This window comes from Oncorhynchus mykiss, chromosome 29 (assembly GCF_057628025.1).
Source record: "Oncorhynchus mykiss isolate SJ-2025 chromosome 29, ASM5762802v1, whole genome shotgun sequence".
NCBI lineage: Eukaryota > Metazoa > Chordata > Actinopteri > Salmoniformes > Salmonidae > Oncorhynchus > Oncorhynchus mykiss.
Window position 1 is genome coordinate 20,268,859 of NC_143050.1, and position 17,286 is coordinate 20,286,144.

General features: G+C 44.6%; 1 protein-coding gene across 1 annotated transcript in view; it reads left to right on the forward strand.

Annotated features, from left to right (window-relative positions):
* Positions 1-347: 347 nt before the first annotated feature.
* LOC110509401 (fibroblast growth factor 11-like) overlaps positions 348-17,286 on the forward strand; it is a 68,755-nt gene continuing 51,816 nt past the window's right edge. The window contains exon 1 of the mRNA XM_036967672.2: positions 348-1,311. Coding sequence (XP_036823567.2) covers positions 1,119-1,311 — 193 coding nt within the window. The 5' untranslated portion in view covers positions 348-1,118. The remainder of the gene's footprint in view (positions 1,312-17,286) is intronic.

Below are 17,286 nucleotides of genomic sequence, written 5' to 3' on the forward strand. Positions count from 1 at the left end.
CACAGCCCCTCCCTCCCTCCCTCTCTCTCTCTCTCTCTCTCTCTCTCTCTCTCTCTCTCTCTCTCTCTCTCTCTCTCTCTCTCTCTCTCTCTCTCTCTCTCTCTCTCTCTCTCTCTCTCTCTCTCTCTCTCTCTCTCTCTCTCTCTCTCTCTCTCTCTCTCTCTCTCTCTCTCTCTCTCTCTCTCTCATGAATGTCACCTCTGCTGATGGTTGCTGCTGGAATTCACAGACCACTCTCACACTCTCACACTCACCCGTGGGGGGCGGTGGGGAGTTAGTTGAGGACTGTGTGGAGAGAGAGAATGCCAGAAGAGGAGGAAGATAAATCTCTCTCTGTCCAACCCTCTGTTCCGTTCCTGGATTCATTCTTGGGAGTCCGTCACCGTCCCGCCTGCTGTGCTGCCTCTGGATCTAAGTCTCCTGGATTACAGCTCCGTTTCTCCGCTCATTGCTCCTGACGCTTGAATTTCCACGGCAGGCAAAGTTGGGCATCCAGAGACTATATGTTGACTGCCTGTTCATTTCCTCTTGAATTTGTATGCTGTTTGAGCTTCAAAATGAAGTGTGATTTTAATATGACAGAGAAAAGAGCTCCGTCTCTTTTTTGGGGATTGTTTACTTATAGGATAGGCTAGTGATTTTGCTATATTTTGAACTTCGTTGTCGCTGGTGATTTGGTTGTGAGGGACAAGATGAGTGGGGAGGGAGGTTAGAAATGTAGGAATTGTTGATGTCTTTTCATGTTTTATTTTTATCAAACAGAGACATTCTAACCTCACTCACCCGTCTTTCTTTTTTACTGACGATGTGACCTTAGTGGTCTCTGTTTTTCAGTGTTTTTTAGTGTTGCTGCATTTATTGCTCGTCACACTGGAGGGTCCGCTTTGGATGTGTGACTGCACTTGAACTCTCACCGTCCCCTGCTCTTCCCTTTTCCAGGGGGCTCTTAACCTAGACCCTCTCTCTTTAACCCTGTGTAAAACCCCTCTCCCCTCTCTGGGGGCTCTCTCTGGACCTTCCCACCATTTTCTGTTGCTTGAGGACACAGACAGCCCCGCCAGAAGAGGGGCTGTTGGGTAGGAAGACACCCCCCTCCCAAAGGTGAGAGGGGGGGGAAGATGGCAGCTCTCGCCAGCTCTCTCATCAGACAGAAACGGGCGGTCAAGGACGACGGACAAAACCGACCGGTAGCCAACAAGAGGAAGCCTTGTCCCAAGAGCAACAAGTCTCTGTGCCAGAAACAGATCCTAGTCCTTATCTCTAAAGTGCGGCTATGTGGGGGTCGAAAAAGTCGAAAAGAAAAGAGACCGGGTGAGTCATCTCTCTCTTCTTCCTCTTCCTCCTTCTCCATCTCCTCCTCTTCCTCCCTGCCAAGTCATTGATTAGTTGTTGGAATGGTGGTCACATGAAAACGCAATATATACTTTGAGGGGTAAACTTTTTTAAATGTATTTTTTATTCATAATAAATATAATGTAACATTTGGGGATGTTCCTGTTCGAATTAATTGGCAGAATGTTAATGAATGATTGATTTGAGAATGAGAAGATATGCGCGAATATAGAATTTGTTTGTTTGGATCAGTTCATGTCAGAATAAAAAGAAGTGCCATATTCTGAGCCCCTGGTTGTATTATGTATTCCCTAGTCCTAGAGGAAGGATGCATAGAGAGACAACAGAGCTTAATGAGGAGTAGTTAGAAGGACTCTCCCCTCACACTGCAGTCAGCCTTCCTCTAAGCCTTAGAGTTCCCATCCTGGGTAGTACACAGCTGCTGGGTTCCCATAGACACAGCCTTAGAGTTCCCATCCTGGGTAGTACACAGCTGCTGGGTTCCCATAGACACAGCCTTAGAGTTCCCATCCTGGGTAGTACACAGCTGCTGGGTTCCCATAGACACAGCATTAGAGTTCCCACCCTGGGTAGTACACAGCTGCTGGGTTCCCATAGACACAGCCTTAGAGTTCCCATCCTGGGTAGTACACAGCTGCTGGGTTCCCATAGACACAGCCTTAGAGTTCCCATCCTGGGTAGTACACAGCTGCTGGGTTCCCATAGACACAGCCTTAGAGTTCCCATCCTGGGTAGTACACAGCTGCTGGGTTCCCATAGACACAGCCTTAGAGTTCCCATCCTGGGTAGTACACAGCTGCTGGGTTCCCATAGACACAGCATTAGAGTTCCCACCCTGGGTAGTGGCTAGTTGGGTAGTGGGTATGTCATGTGAGGTGGATTGTTACTCTGTCTGACCATGACCACTTGTTGTAGTAGGTGACATAGAGAAAGCACACATCCCACATGAATACACTATTCTGAGTTCTTTGCACCTTTTTGCACCTGTCTTTGGGTAATTAGAGACACTTATTACTGTGTGTGTGTGTGTGTATGTGTGCGTGTGTGTGTGTGTGTGTGTGTGTGCGTGTGTGTATTGTGTATATTCCAGGTGTGTTGGTAATGTGCACTGTAACTACACCTACTGTTAATATTCAATTAGGTTGAAGATCCTTCAACCCTTTCCTCCCACACTCCAGAGATGATTAATGCATTTCAGATTGAGACCAATCTAAACTGTGTTCTAATCTACGTAACCTTGCCACTGGCAAAAAAAATCCAATGTTAACAACATTGTTCTTTTCAAAATCCATTTGGTGGCCTTTAAAATGTCTGGTTTCTGTGAATTCTTCTGTGCTTCTGGATAGTGAAGAGTTGAATGTAAAGGATAATAGCAGCCTCCATATTGAAAATATAACCTGTAGTGTAATTCACATTTTAGTCTCTCTATATAATCCCTGTTTGGAGAATCATACATTTTCTACCAAGACTATAATGTCTCCTACGTAATAATTATGTCTACCAGATGTTGCTGTATGGTGTTGCAGAGTCAACAGGTGGTGTTTTGGGACACAGCTAGGAAATGTCAGACAGGGCTCACAATAGAAAGCTCTATGTAAATCCTTGTTACTTCCTGTGGCCATTGGCATTGCATTATCAGAGACATTGATTTTGCTATGGCATTCTCATCTGTTGTGTCAGCTATAAGTTATTATACGTGACATGCATTTCCTGTGTGTCTTGGTGATTGTTTGTAGATCAGAATTGACATACAAGAGTGTTGAAGACTGCTTGTGTGTGTGTATGTGTGCGCACGTCTGTGTATATACTGAGTGTACAAAACATTCACCTTCCTAATGGTGAGTTGCACCCCCCCTTTTTGCCCACAGAACAGCCTCAGTTTGTCTGGGCATGGACTCTACAAGGTCTCAAAAGTGTTCCACAGGGATGCTGGGCCATGTTGACTCCAATGCTTCCCACATTAGTGTCAAGTTGGCTGGATGTCCTTTGGGTGGTGGACCATTCTTTATACACATGAGAAACTATTGTGGATCGAGAAAAACACAGCAGCGTTGCAGTTCTTGACACAAACCGATGCGCCTGGAACCTACAGTACTACCATACCCCGTTCAAAGGCACTTCAATATTTTGGCTTGCTCAAACACCCTCTGAATGGCACACATACACAATCCATGTCTCAATTGTCTCAAGGCTCAAAAATAATTATTTAACCTGTCTGGTCCCTTCATCTACACTGATTTAAGTGACATCAATAAGGGATCATAACTTTCACCTGGTCTGTGTATGTCATGGAAAGAATAAGTGTTCTTAATGTTTTGTTCACTCAGTCTACTGTGTATGTACATGTGTGTGTGAGTGAGTGGTTTCCTACCATATGTATTTGTATGAGTTTATGTGTGTGTTTATGTCTCTGTGTGCCAGTGTGTGAAAGCCCCTGAGTAATGGATGATAACAACCTCTCCATGAGCCTGAAATAGCACAGTGTTGCATGCCTACTCCATCAGTAGCTACAGAGTGCACTGCCATGCCTCAAAGCTTTGTTATGTTAATGTACATTGATGTTGCATCTGTGAGTGACAAAACAACAGTGAAAAACAACAGGAAAGCTCTGATGCTCTCACATATTTGCGTAACACAGCTTCAGGCCACTAAATGTCTCATAGTTGGGTTCACTTTAAGGCACTCACTTTGTTTAGTGTTTGTGTCTTTCATTTTGGGGGTGTGAGGAGAGTGTTGTATAAGTGATCCTTCGTCACTTCCTCCATTTTAAATGCATGTTCGTTTATTCTGCTATCAAGCCATCAGTATCGTCATGGTAATACTTTTATAATCACATAAACAGCTATATTTTCTAGGGTCATGAAAACAAATATTTTCAGTATACAAATGTCCTATAATGGTGGTAGGTGTCTAGTGCTAGGGATGTCATGTTACCATCAACCATGTGTGATAGTTGCAGAATGCAGCATCAGCCTCTGTTCCCACCTTGCCTCCACCTCTTCCTGTCCTGGTCCCTTTTAAGATGGCCGCCGCCGGCCCACTAGATGAAAGCAATGAAAGCTCGCTTCCACTGTCAGTGATCTGCAATCGATCCAGCTCACTAATTTATACTGATTAATCAATAATCACCCTCTTAGTTTGTCCAAGGAGGAATTTGACCTGGGAAGGGTGGGATATCGAGCAGTGACACCCTTCTCCCCTCACACAGACCCTCTAACATTCTCTCTCTTACTCACACCTACACACACACACATGCACGTGTGCTCTCACACACACCCACACACACAAACATGCACACATTCACACACACATAAATATGTACGTCAACACACACCTACAACCCGGCCAAATTACACCTGGGCAAGATGAGAATGAGGCAGTGTAATGAACCAAAGCTAAAGAGACATGTTTGATCTGCAGTTAACATTTAATTACAGTCACACAGAGAGGAAGTGTAGTATAGTAACAGACGTCTTCTAGTGCAGAGGTGGCAGGGTATGAGCAGGGTCAATATGCTGCACTCTGGAAAAGTTCTTTGGGTCACAAATTTGGGCCCCTATCGGTGAGCAGGAGACCAGGTCATGAGGTGAGATCCAGATGAGGATAGCATTAAGCTGACCACAAGAGATCAGGGCCCTAAAGCTGCTTACTAGACAACATCTGATCACACTGTGCAGTGTTAGGTAGCCCTGTGACAGGGGTCAGAGTGAGAGAGAGAGAGAGGAGGGAGGAAGATATAGAGAGCGAGAGAGAGAGAGGGAGAGGAGGGAGGAAGACAGACAGAGAGAGAGAGAGACACAGAGAGAGGAAGACAGAGAGAGAGAGAGGAAGACACAGATAGAGGAAGACAGAGAGAGAGAGAGAGAGAGAGAGAGAGAAAGGGGGGAAGACAGAGAGAGAGAGAGAGAGAGAGAGAGAGGCAGAGAGAGAGAGGAAGAGGAAGACAGAGAGAGAGAGGAAGAGGAAGACAGAGAGAGAGAGAGAGAGACAGAGGTAATAAAAATGGAGGTACAGATACAGATCAAAGAAGATACTGAGTTAGACCAGGGGAGGATGGAGGATATGGGGATGGGGATCTGAGTTAGACCAGGGGAGGATGGAGGATATGGGGATGGTGATCTGAGTTAGACCAGGGGAGGATGGAGGATATGGGGATGGTGATCTGAGTTAGACCAGGGGAGGATGGAGGATATGGGGATGGTGATCTGAGTTAGACCAGGGGAGGATGGAGGATATGGGGATGGTGATCTGAGTTAGACCAGGGGAGGTTGGAGGATATGGGGATGGTGATCTGAGTTAGACCAGGGGAGGATGGAGGATATGGGGATGGTGATCTGAGTTAGACCAGGGAAGGATGGAGGATATGGGGATGGTGATCTGAGTTAGACCAGGGGAGGATGGAGGATATGGGGATGGGGATCTGAGTTTGACCAGGGGAGGATGGAGGATATGGGGATGGTGATAGATAAAGAGGGAATTGACAATGGAGAGAAGAAGAGAGAGAGAGCTTCGTTTGAGAAAGGAAAAGGAGGGGGAGGAGAGAGATGTGAGGGATCCTGTCATAGAGAGAAGGCATGTAGAGATGTTACTGAGAGAGTGAGGCCATGACGTTGAAGGACCACTGTCAATAGAAAAATTATGTATTTCTACAAGCTAAGTCCTTCTTTCCCATTTTGACCGACTAAAGCATTAGAACAAGCACTGTCACATAGTATCTGACAGCGCTATAGTCTACTGTACTTCCAATAGGCTGTCGTGATAGCCATCACATCTGCACAATGATTAAAACGATTACGTGCTTATATCACCAGTAGACCATATGCAATCCTATCTTTAAGCTTGGTGTTTTATTTGAGATTAAAAATGTGTTTAGCCATGAGAAACAAGGTTTAAAAATAACATTTTGTATCTATTTTCAGAGTATGGAATAAAACCCATCAAATTAAATGTATTGGTCACATACACATGTTTAGCAGAAGTTCTTGCAGGTGTAGCGAAATGCTTGTGCTTCTAGCTCCGACAGTGCAGAAAATGTCTAACAAGTAATATCTAACATTTTCACAACATACAGTTGAAGTCGGAAGTTTACATACACTTAGGTTGGAGTCATTAAAACTCGTTTTTCAACCACTCCACAAATTTCTTGTTAGCAAACTATAGTTTTGGCAAGTCGGTTAGGACATCTACTTTGTATATGACACAAGTCATTTTTCCAACAAATGTTTACAGAAGATTATTTCACTGATTTCACTGTATCACAATTCCTGTGGGTCAGAAGTTTACATACACTAAGTTGACTGTGCCTTTAAACAGCTTGGAAAATTCCAGAAAATGATGTCAGAAGCTTCTGATAGGCTAATTGACATAATTTGAGTCAATTGGAGGTGCACCTGTGGATGTATTTCAAGGCTTACCTTCAAACTCAGTGCCTCTTTGCTTGACATCATGGGAAAAATCAAAAGCCAAGGCCTTAGAAAAACAGATCTCCACAATGTTGGTTCATCCTTGGGACCAATTTCCAAATGCCTGAAGGTACCACGTTCACCTGTACAAACAATATGACGCAAGTATAAACACCATGGGTGTCACGACTTTCCTCTCCTTGTTCAGGCGGTGTTCCAGTCGGCGTCACCTGTCTTCTAGCCATCGTCGATCCACTTTTCATTTTCCACTTGTTTTCTTACACACCTGGTTTTCGTTTCCATAATTAATTGTTGTGTATTTAACCCTCTGTTCCCCCCCCATGTCCTTGTGTGGAATTGTTTGTTTGTGGTTGTACGCTATGTTACTGGTGTGCGTTGGGTTTGGTGCGAAAAGCGTAAATAAATCCAAGAACAACAGCAAAGGACCGTGTGAAGATGCTGGAGGAAACAGGCACAAAAGTATCTATATCCACAGTAAAATGAGTCCCATATCGACATAACCTGAAAGGCCGCTCAGCAAGGAAGAAGCCACTGCTCCAAATCTGCCATAAAAAAAGCCAGACTATGGTTTGCAACTGCACATGGGGACAAATATCATACTTTTTGGAGAAATGTCCTCTGGTCTGATGAAAAAAAAACAAATAGAACAGTTTGGCCATAATGACCATCGTTATGATTGGAGGAAAAAGGGGGAGGCTTTTAAGCCGAAGAACACCATCCCAAACGTGAAGCATGGGGGTGGCAGCATGATATTGTGGGGGTGCTTTGCTGCATGAGGGACTGGTGCACTTCACAAAATAGATGGCAACATGAGGGTGGAAAATTATGTGGATATATTGAAGCAACATCTCAAGACATCAGTCAAGAAGTTAAAGCTTGGTCGCAAATGGGTCTTCCAAATGGACAATGACCCCAAGCCAAATGGCTTAAGGACAACAAAGTCAAGGTATTGGAGTGGCTATCACAAAGCCCTGACCTCAATCCTATAGAAGATTTGTGGGCAGAACTGAAAAAGTGTGTGTGAGCAAGGAAGCCTACAAACCTGACTTAGTTACACCAGCTCTGTCAGGAGGAATGGGCCAAAATTCACCCAATTTATTGTGGGAAGCTTGTGAAAGGCAATGCTACCAAATATTAATTGATTGTATGTAAACTTCTAACCCACTGGGAATGTGATGAAATAAAAGCTGAAATAAAAAACTCTCTACTTTTATTCTGACCTTTCACATTCTTAAAATAAAGTGGTGATCCTAAGACAGGGATTTTTTTACTAGGATTAAATGTCAGGAATTGTGAAAATCTGAGTTTAAATGTAATTGGCTAAGGTGTATGTAAACTTCCGACTACAACTGTATACCCAAAATACACGTAAATCTCAGTAAGAAATGGATTAAGAATATATCCATATTCGTCAGAGCGGCATTGGACTAAGATACAGAGGTATAGAATACAGTATATACACATATGAAATGGGTGATGCAATATTTACACACATTTAAAGTGACTAAGATACCGAAAAATAGTATAGAGTACAGTTTACACATATGAGATGAGTAATGCAAGATACACAGACATTATTCAAGTGGCTAGCATTTAATTTCCTTAAGGTGGCCATGGATTCCTAATCAATGTCTATTGGCAGCAGCCTCTTATATGCTGGAGATGGCTGTTTAACAGTCAATGGTTGTCACGCCCTGACCTTAGAGAGCCATTTTATTTCTCTATTTGAATTAGGTCAGGGTGTGATTTGGGGTGGGCATTCTATGTTGTCTATTTCTTTGTTGTTTTTGCCAAGTGTGGTTCCCAATCAGAGGCAGCTGTCTATCGTTGTCTCTGATTGGGGATCATATATAAGTTGTAATTTTCCATTTGGGATTTGTGGGGTGTTTTTCTGTTTAGTATCTATGCCTGATGGAACTGAACATATCCCAGTCCGCGTGATCAAAACAATCTTGAAACGTGGATTCCGATTGGTCAAACCAGCATTGAATAGTCCTTACAACGGGTGGTTCCTGTTTGAGTTTCTGCCTATTGGAGGGGAGGAGCAAGATGGAATCGTAGTCCGATTTGCCGAAAGGTAGGGCATGAGAGGGCCTTATATGCATTCTGGAAGGTAGTATAACAATGGTTGAGAGTTTTGCAGTGTCGGCACCCAGCAAGTGTCTGTCTGTCTCTGGACAAAACAATGAGCAGAGATCACCTTGGCGTTGTCCTACCAATTTCTGGGTATTTTCAACTTTGTACTTGAACAACCAAAGGACTAAATTACCTCTTGGCAAATAACATCCAAGGACCAGGATGCTGGTATCCATGCGTAACCATTTTGGATTAGTTTTGGAACAGACGGAGAATCAATTGCTCTCTTCCGGTGTTTGAAAATGAGAATGCTCAATATGCAAGCATCAGATTACAGCTGTACGCAACAACAAAGATTTGGGTCCATTCCATAATCTTTTAGGACTGTTGTTTTTGTTCAAAAGGGAAAAAATCAATTAGAAGAGAAGGGATTGATGTTTTTGGTTTAGAGGTTTAATTTTCTATCCCTAAAATAAGTCTCCAGGCTGGAGTTTCTAACACAGCTGCAGTGAACAGCAGACGGAAAGCTTCCAGAATCATGTGATATCAACACAAAAATGCATTATCATTATCATGCATTATCATTCTCTTTGAATCGGATCAGGGGAAATGTGGCCTTTGGCCAAACACACAGTGATATTGGAGTACAGTAGCCTTCAGCTGTAGTGGCAGTAATGAAGATAGGGGGCTGTTTTAGTAACGCTGTTATGGTTTACTCAAGTTACATAGTAAAATGGTAATTACATTATAATAATAGATGTTTTTATCTGGGATTCATTAAAACCAGCACCATTACCACTTGGCATCAGGTTGTGTTGTACTGATTGAAGTAAGTACCAGATAGTACTGTTACTTCATAATTTCCTACTAAATACTAAATCCCTGCAAACAGGAATGTAAAATACAGTCTGGTCATGAATTAGTATTGTGCGGCAGTATTGTGCGGCAGTATTGTGCGGCAATATTGTGCAGTAGTATTGTGCAGTGCTAAGAGTTCACACTGTGGCTATGCTGTGTGTCCCTGAGTGTGTACTGAGGGTGTTTGTGTTACCACCGTTTGTGTTGCCACTTATTAACTGTCACCCATCTCAGCTGAGGCAATATGTATGCACAGGAAGCACCTTTTTGCCTTCTCTCTCCCTAAAGATATCGCAAATGACAAAGAACGCTATCATAGCCTCCCACATAACAGTTGAAATTGAATTTGTGGATACTTTGATTAAACCTGACAAGGACAGATTGAGTTTAACCTCTAACAAGAGAAAGACAGAGAGAGAGAGGCGGGTGGGGGTGGATGACAGACAGAGATAAAGATGGAGGGTATGTGAAAGAGAGAGAGGGGTGTGTAGAGAGAGAGAGAGCAAGAAACAGAGGGGGTGTAAAGACATATGGGACAGTTACACAACCCTCCTATGACTGCATCCATGTATCATTCCTGTCCATCTGGATTACGGTAATCTAGGTGTATAAACAATGTGTAAATGTGTTTGTATTTGTCTGTGTGTGCAATTGTGTGGGAGTACATATGTATGCCCACGTGCGCGCGTCTGTGTGTGTGAACTGTACTTCTGTGTGGTTAGTATTTATTGACTTTGTGTCAGCTGTACTCTATCTCATGCAATGTTGTGTCCCACAGGGATCCATGGCAACACCAACACAACAACAACACAAAACTCGTTTTATATCACAACACTAGCGCTACCACAATGTTGTCACACTACTTCAGTTCCTCTATGCTTCAACAATCTACCCCTAGAAAACTATATACCAACTCTAGTACCAACCGGCATTGTTCATAATGTTTATTTAATGTACACTCCACCATATACACTGGCCTATTAGCATGATCTTGTGCTTCGAACATTAAGACCCAAACTCCTGACTGAACACAGTCCTCCAGGCCACCAAGGTTAACGCAACTCCCATGTTCTCCGGGTTGACAGATTGTTCCCCTTACACACCACGCTAAGCACTGCTGTAGAGGGACGAAAACCTTTCTTTTGTAGTGAGTAGGAACACCCATGGGACAGCATTTCTCTTCTCTGGTACATCTAACAGAGGCTGTGTGTGTGTGTGTGTGTGTGAGGTGGTTCAAGGGAAAGTACATAGTAGATGAGGTTTGAGGGTCATTGGAAGCTGTTTGATAGGACTCAAGGGAGAGTGAAGAGTGTGTATGATGTTGGACAGTACTCCTGCTGCTTAGAATGGGTTCTCTTCACCTGCCTCTGGTCCTTATTTCTCCAAGTAAGCAGCGTGGAGGCATTAGTCTGCAGCTAGTTGTTATGGAGAAAGGAGGTATGTATGTAGTAAGAGCGGTCCGTGGGGTGCAGTAAGCTGCTCTCTTTCTTTCTGAGCTGACAGCACCTCAGACTGTCTTCAGATGACAACTTTATTGCTAATTACTAATGACACGGACCTGTCAGAATGGCAATGAGACAGATATTAAATATGTGCATATTTAATGTGTGTCAACTAAGGAATAGGTAGGAGATCTATTTGCGCTGCTGTGTGTTTGACATGTCCTTGTCACCTTCATTAATAAGCAGTAACTCTCGCCTGCCTGGCTGGCTTGGCTGGCTGGATGGTTGGATGGCTAGCTGCCTTGCTGCCTGGATGATTGGATGGTTAGCTGCCTTGCTGGATGGATGGCTGGATGGCTGCCTGGCCGGCTAGCTGGCTGCCTGGCTGGATGGCTGGCTGCCTGGCTGGATGGCTGGATGCCTAACTGCCTGCCTGGCTGGATGGCTGGCTGGCTAGTTAGCTGCCTGGGTGGCTGGCTGCCCGGCTGGATGGCTGGATGCCTGACTGACTGCCTGCCTGGCTGGCTGGTTGGCTGCCTGGGTGGCTGGATGCCTGGCTGGATGGCTGACTGCCTGGCTGGATGGCTGGATGCCTGACTGCCTGCCTGGCTGGTTGGCTGCCTGAGTGGCTGGATGGCTGGCTGGCTGGCTGGCTGGCTGGATGGCTGGCTGCTGTGTGTGTCATATGTAACAGTTTTACCGTGGTATAAGTGAAAGTGAGAGAGGAGTGTTTGATTGGCAGATGAAAAGGTCATTAACAATGCCTTTCTCACACTAATACTGTATGATTTACCCAATCAACCTCTCTCTTCCTCCTAATGTTTCATCCTTTCTGTTATTCCATTCTCATATCACACACACATCCTTCCTCTTCTCCTCATCTCATCTTCTCTCTGTCCTCTTTCTTTTACTTTCTTCATCATCCTCTTCCCTGCTTCCTTATTGTTATCTGGTTTTCTCTTTCACAATTTCTCTCTCTCTCTCTCTCGCGCTCTCTCTCGCTCTCCCCACGTAGCATTGATAATTACTAGCGATACTCCAGAGCGCATGGCCCAGTTTGGAGGGAAAAAAAGACACAACCTTTTTCTCTTTTCATTTGAAGTACGATTGAATACTCCAGCGCGCGCACACACACACACACACACACACACACACACACACACACACTCACAAATTCACTCACAATCTGGTAGAAAGAGGAAGGCCGAGAGCGAGGGCTTGAAAGAGTGAGGGAGAATGATGAGGGAAGAGGTCCATCAAATGAAAGGAAAGGAGAGGGAAGCCCCTGCAGTTTGGCCTCGGTCACAGAGGAGAATGCCCTTGGCTACTCAGTCAAGCAGTGCTTGTGATTACCCTCCACATTTATCAAGATGAGGTAAGCCACAGAGAACCCCAGAAACCTACAGCTCTCAGGAAGCAAGACAGTAAAACAGTATGGCAGACACACTCACTAACATACACACACACACGCATGAAGACACACAAAAAGACACTTGCACACACACACTCGAACACACACACACGAACACATACAGTTCACACACAAACACACACGCACACACCCCAATCTATGCACAACAGTAGTTAAGAAGCACATAGAACAAACATGTTAGCTCTACAGGGGTTCATTAATCCACATTATGTGGAAATTGCTTTGCTACCTCACTGCACCCTATCCAACTTGACTTCAGCACAATGTGTTTTTCTGAGTAATAACATTCCTGTACTGCCGGTGATTAAAGTGACCTTGATGTCCTCTATTTGTGCTGGTGGGTGGCGGCGGTGTGAGTGTGTCATTGTGTTTATAAAAGATGATCTTGTGGTTGGGTTGTGGTGTCTCAGGCTTGGGTCATGAGCCAGAGAGATGCTGTATCTATAAGAAAGCTTCTCCACACTATGCAGAGCTTCAAGTTCCTCGGTGTCCACATCACTAAGGATCTATAATGGTCCAAACACACCCACACAGACGTGAAGAGGGCATGACAACGCCTCTTCACCCTCAGGGGCTGAACAGATTTGACATGGGCCCATCAGATCCTCAAAAAGTTATACAGCTGCACCACTGAGAGCATCTTGACTGGCTGCATCCCCGCTTAGTATGCCAACTGCTTGGCATCTGACTGTAAGACGTTTTAGAGGGTAATACGTACGACCCAGTACATCATTGGGGCCGAGTCTCCCTGCCATCCAGGACCTCTATACCAGGCGCTGTCAGAGGAAAGCCCTAAAAATTATCAAAGACTCCAGCCACCAGTCATAGACTGTTCTCTCTGCTACAGCACGGCAAGAACCCTGAACAACTTCTACCCCCAAGCCATAAGGCTGCTAAATAGTTAGTCTGGATAGCTATTGGTTAACTATTTAACAATCTGCATTGACCCTTTTTACACTCCATTGTTTGACTCATCACATACTGTTTATTATCTGTCCCTTTGTTTTTAGTTATGTGTACATATCTACCTCAATTACCTCATACCCCTGCACATCTTCCCGGTACTTCTTGTAAACAGCCAAGTTATCCTTACTCATTGTGTATCTATTATTACTTGTATTTTATTTCTCTAATTTCTTTCTCTCTGCATTGTTGGGTAAGTCCACACCTCTTGTTTACGAAGCATGTGACGAGTAACATTTGATTTGATTTGAGCATCCAGCTGCAGAACCATAGAGATCCTACTGACATTCCACCCTGTGTGTGGAACACATTGGGAGCTCTGCAATGTACATAATAGTCAGCCCGGGGTCTGATTAGCTCGGACGTCACACTGGCATCCATGTTTGATGACGGCACATATGTAACAGTTTTATGTATGACTGCCCTCACCCTGGACTGGTGTGGAATGGTGATGAAATAGTGATGGCTCAGCCTATTGGTGCCAACGAGGGGAGCAGTGTGAGGAACATGCATCCAAAGTGTTGGCTTCCTCTTTAATAGGCTCACACTGGGGAAGCAGCGAGAAGGAAGCAAAAGGAAACAGCAAGAAAATCGTATTATGTTAATTAAAGGGTATTGATGCGTGAGATTAAATTAGACAGAGCTAGTGATGAAAAGAAGAGTATTGTGGGTAGAGAGTGCATCTATGTATGTTTGTGTACGTAGGTGAGTGTTACCCTGTCTGATGAATGAAATTAGCATGGATCTGTTACCGTGGTGATTCTGGCTGTGTCCAAATATCCATATTTGCATTTTAAATAGCAGGCAACTTGGGTATGCAAACAGAACCTTTTAAAGTATGTGAAATTTCCAAATTGAGTACAATTTAAATGCCAGGATGTCATACTCGTTTTGTCTGCATGCTATTGAGGAAGAGAATCATCATTTCAGATCCACGTGTGTATGACAGCAGTTGATAATCAACTGATAATGAGATGCGATGTAGGAAAGAAAGAATGGCGGAAACAACGGCGCATTGGATGACGCATTCTCAGCATACTGTAAGTGAGGCTTGTAATGTTAATATTTGATGCTTATTGCGTACATATTTACAAAACAGTATGTTCTAAATAGCATGTAGTATGATTAGTACATAGTAGGAAGTTTTAGGAAGTAGCAGGCAAGACAGATTTCGGACACAGCCAGTGTGACTTGTCTGTTGTGGCACCTAGGCTCTCACCCCTACCCGTATGCTACCAGAGCATTAGCTAGGATGTGTGTTTGTGAGAGAGAGGTGTCTGTAGTGCATGGCTGCAGTATCCTATGACCGGGAGTCAGTGTTATGATTCTGCACTATAATAGTCTGCTGTCTGTTTGACTCCCACGTCAATGTCATTGCGCAATATGTCCAATCAAATGTGTGTGTGCACTCATACGTCTTTGCTGATGCTGGAGGAAGTTTTTTAAAACAGCTAATGAGCTTTGAAGCAACCATATTTAGGGAAGGCTAGTCTAAAGGGCCCTAAGCGAGATTTGGTTGGGATGCCTCCCCACTAAGCAGCCATATTTAGGGACGGCTAGTCTAAAGGGCCCTAAGTGAGATTTGGTTGGGATGCCTCCCCACTAAGCAGGCAATTTTTTTTGTGGTCCCCCCCTTTTGATGGTGGAGAGAATAATGCAAGTTTTATGAGAGTACATTTTCTGTATTCTACACATTTTGCCAAGGGGAATAGAGAAAATGTTGCAGTGTTTAGAAAACGTGCTTACAGTTCTACACATTTTGCCATGGGTCTGAGAGAAAATGTTGCAGTGTTTAGAAAACGTGCTTACAGTTCTACACATTTTGCCATGGGTCTGAGAGAAAATGTTGCAGTGTTTAGAAAACGTGCTTACAGTTCTACACATTTTGCCATGGGGCTGAGAGAAAATGTTGCAGTGTTTAGAAAACGTGCTTACAGTTCTACACATTTTGCCATGGGTCTGAGAGAAAATGTTGCAGTGTTTAGAAAACGTGCTTACAGTTCTACACATTTTGCCATGGGTCAGAGAGAAAATGTTGAAGTGAGTAACAACATCAGTGGCGGCCCCCTCGATGTCAGGGTCCCTGCGTATTTGGCCATTTTCACCACAAGTTTAGATAACTGGCTTGACTAACTTACCAATCAAAACATTGTTAGCTGTACTTCTGATGCACAACCAAACTTCAAACCTACAACTTGTGTATTCTAACTCTCAACAGTAAGTTGGCTGACTGATTTCCAAAAATATATATGTCTTGGTGGGGTGGGGCCCTAAGCGACCGCTTATGTCGCTTATGCCTGGAGCCGGCCCTGCCCATATTGGTGAACATATCGGTAGATGGTAATTGGCTAAATAACATTTATGCCTACACTGAGATAAACTAAGAACTATCCTAGCCATCCCTTCTGGTCCTGCTGCCTCCCAGCCATCCCCTCTCCCCTCTGGCCCTGCTGCCTCCCAGCCATCCCCTCTCCCCTCTGGTCCTGCTGCCTCCCAGCCATCCCATCTCCCCTCTGGCCCTGCTGCCTCCCAGCCATCCCCTCTCCCCTCTGGCCCTGCTGCCTCCCAGCCATCCCCTCTCCCCTCTGGTCCTGCTGCCACCCAGACATCCCCTCTACCCTCTGGCCCTGCTGCCTCCCAGCCATCCCCTCTCCCCTCTGGTCCTGCTGCCACCCAGACATCCCCTCTACCCTCTGCACCCACTTTTGCCCTCAGAACAGCCTCAATTCATCAGGGTATGGACTCTACAAGGTCTCGAAAGCGTTCCACAGTGATGCTAGGTCATGTTGACTTCAATGCTTCCCACAGATGTGTCAAGTAGGCTGGATGTCCTTTGGGTGGTGGACCTTTCTTGATACACACAGGAAACTATTGAGTGTGAGTCAACATGGCCCAGCATCCCTGTGGAATGCTTTCAACACCTTGTAGAGTCCATGCCCTGACACATTGAAGCTGTTCTGAGGGCAAACTCAATACTAGGAAGGTGTTCCTAATGTTTAGTACACAGAGTATCTCTGGTATGATGAGGAGTTGTTCTGGCTCTTGTCTTCCATTTGTTAACAGCAGCCTTTGTGTACATTACAGTATGTTTGGACAGTGGACCCTGTTCAGTGTGGGAGTGAAACAATAGATCTATTGGCCAAGACAGACATCAAGCAGTGGTGTTGATTAGTCCCATCTTGCTTGAGCTGTCTATTGAACGTCTGTCTAATGAACATCTGTTTCTTCAGCACACATACAGCCAAGTGACCTAATAAAATGACACTGTCATCTCTCTCGCTCTCTCGCTCTACAATCCCTTGTTGTTTCTCTGATTTCCTTGTTGTCACCACCCCCACCCCCCATTGTCACACATCCTCAGGGACATGTAATAAACGGCCTCACTTCTCTGATTGGGTGATGTATGGTGTTATTGGATAGGATGAAAGCCCACATAACTCAAAGGATATGGGATAGAGAGAGAGAGAGGGGGAGAGGGAGAGTGTGATAAAGAAAAAAGGGAGAGATTAGAGGGAGAGAAGGAGAAAGAGGGAGCCTTGTAGCTACACAATTGTAACCATGGGAGTCTCTGTCACATTGTTACTGATGTCCCGACCCTGGCTCTGTTCCTATGGGTAATAAAAGCCCTTCAAATCACATACCCAATCACATACCCACATAGTGAGTACACACACACATAAACACACACACACACACACACACACACACACACTGTCCTGAGTGTGAGGAAAAAGGTGAG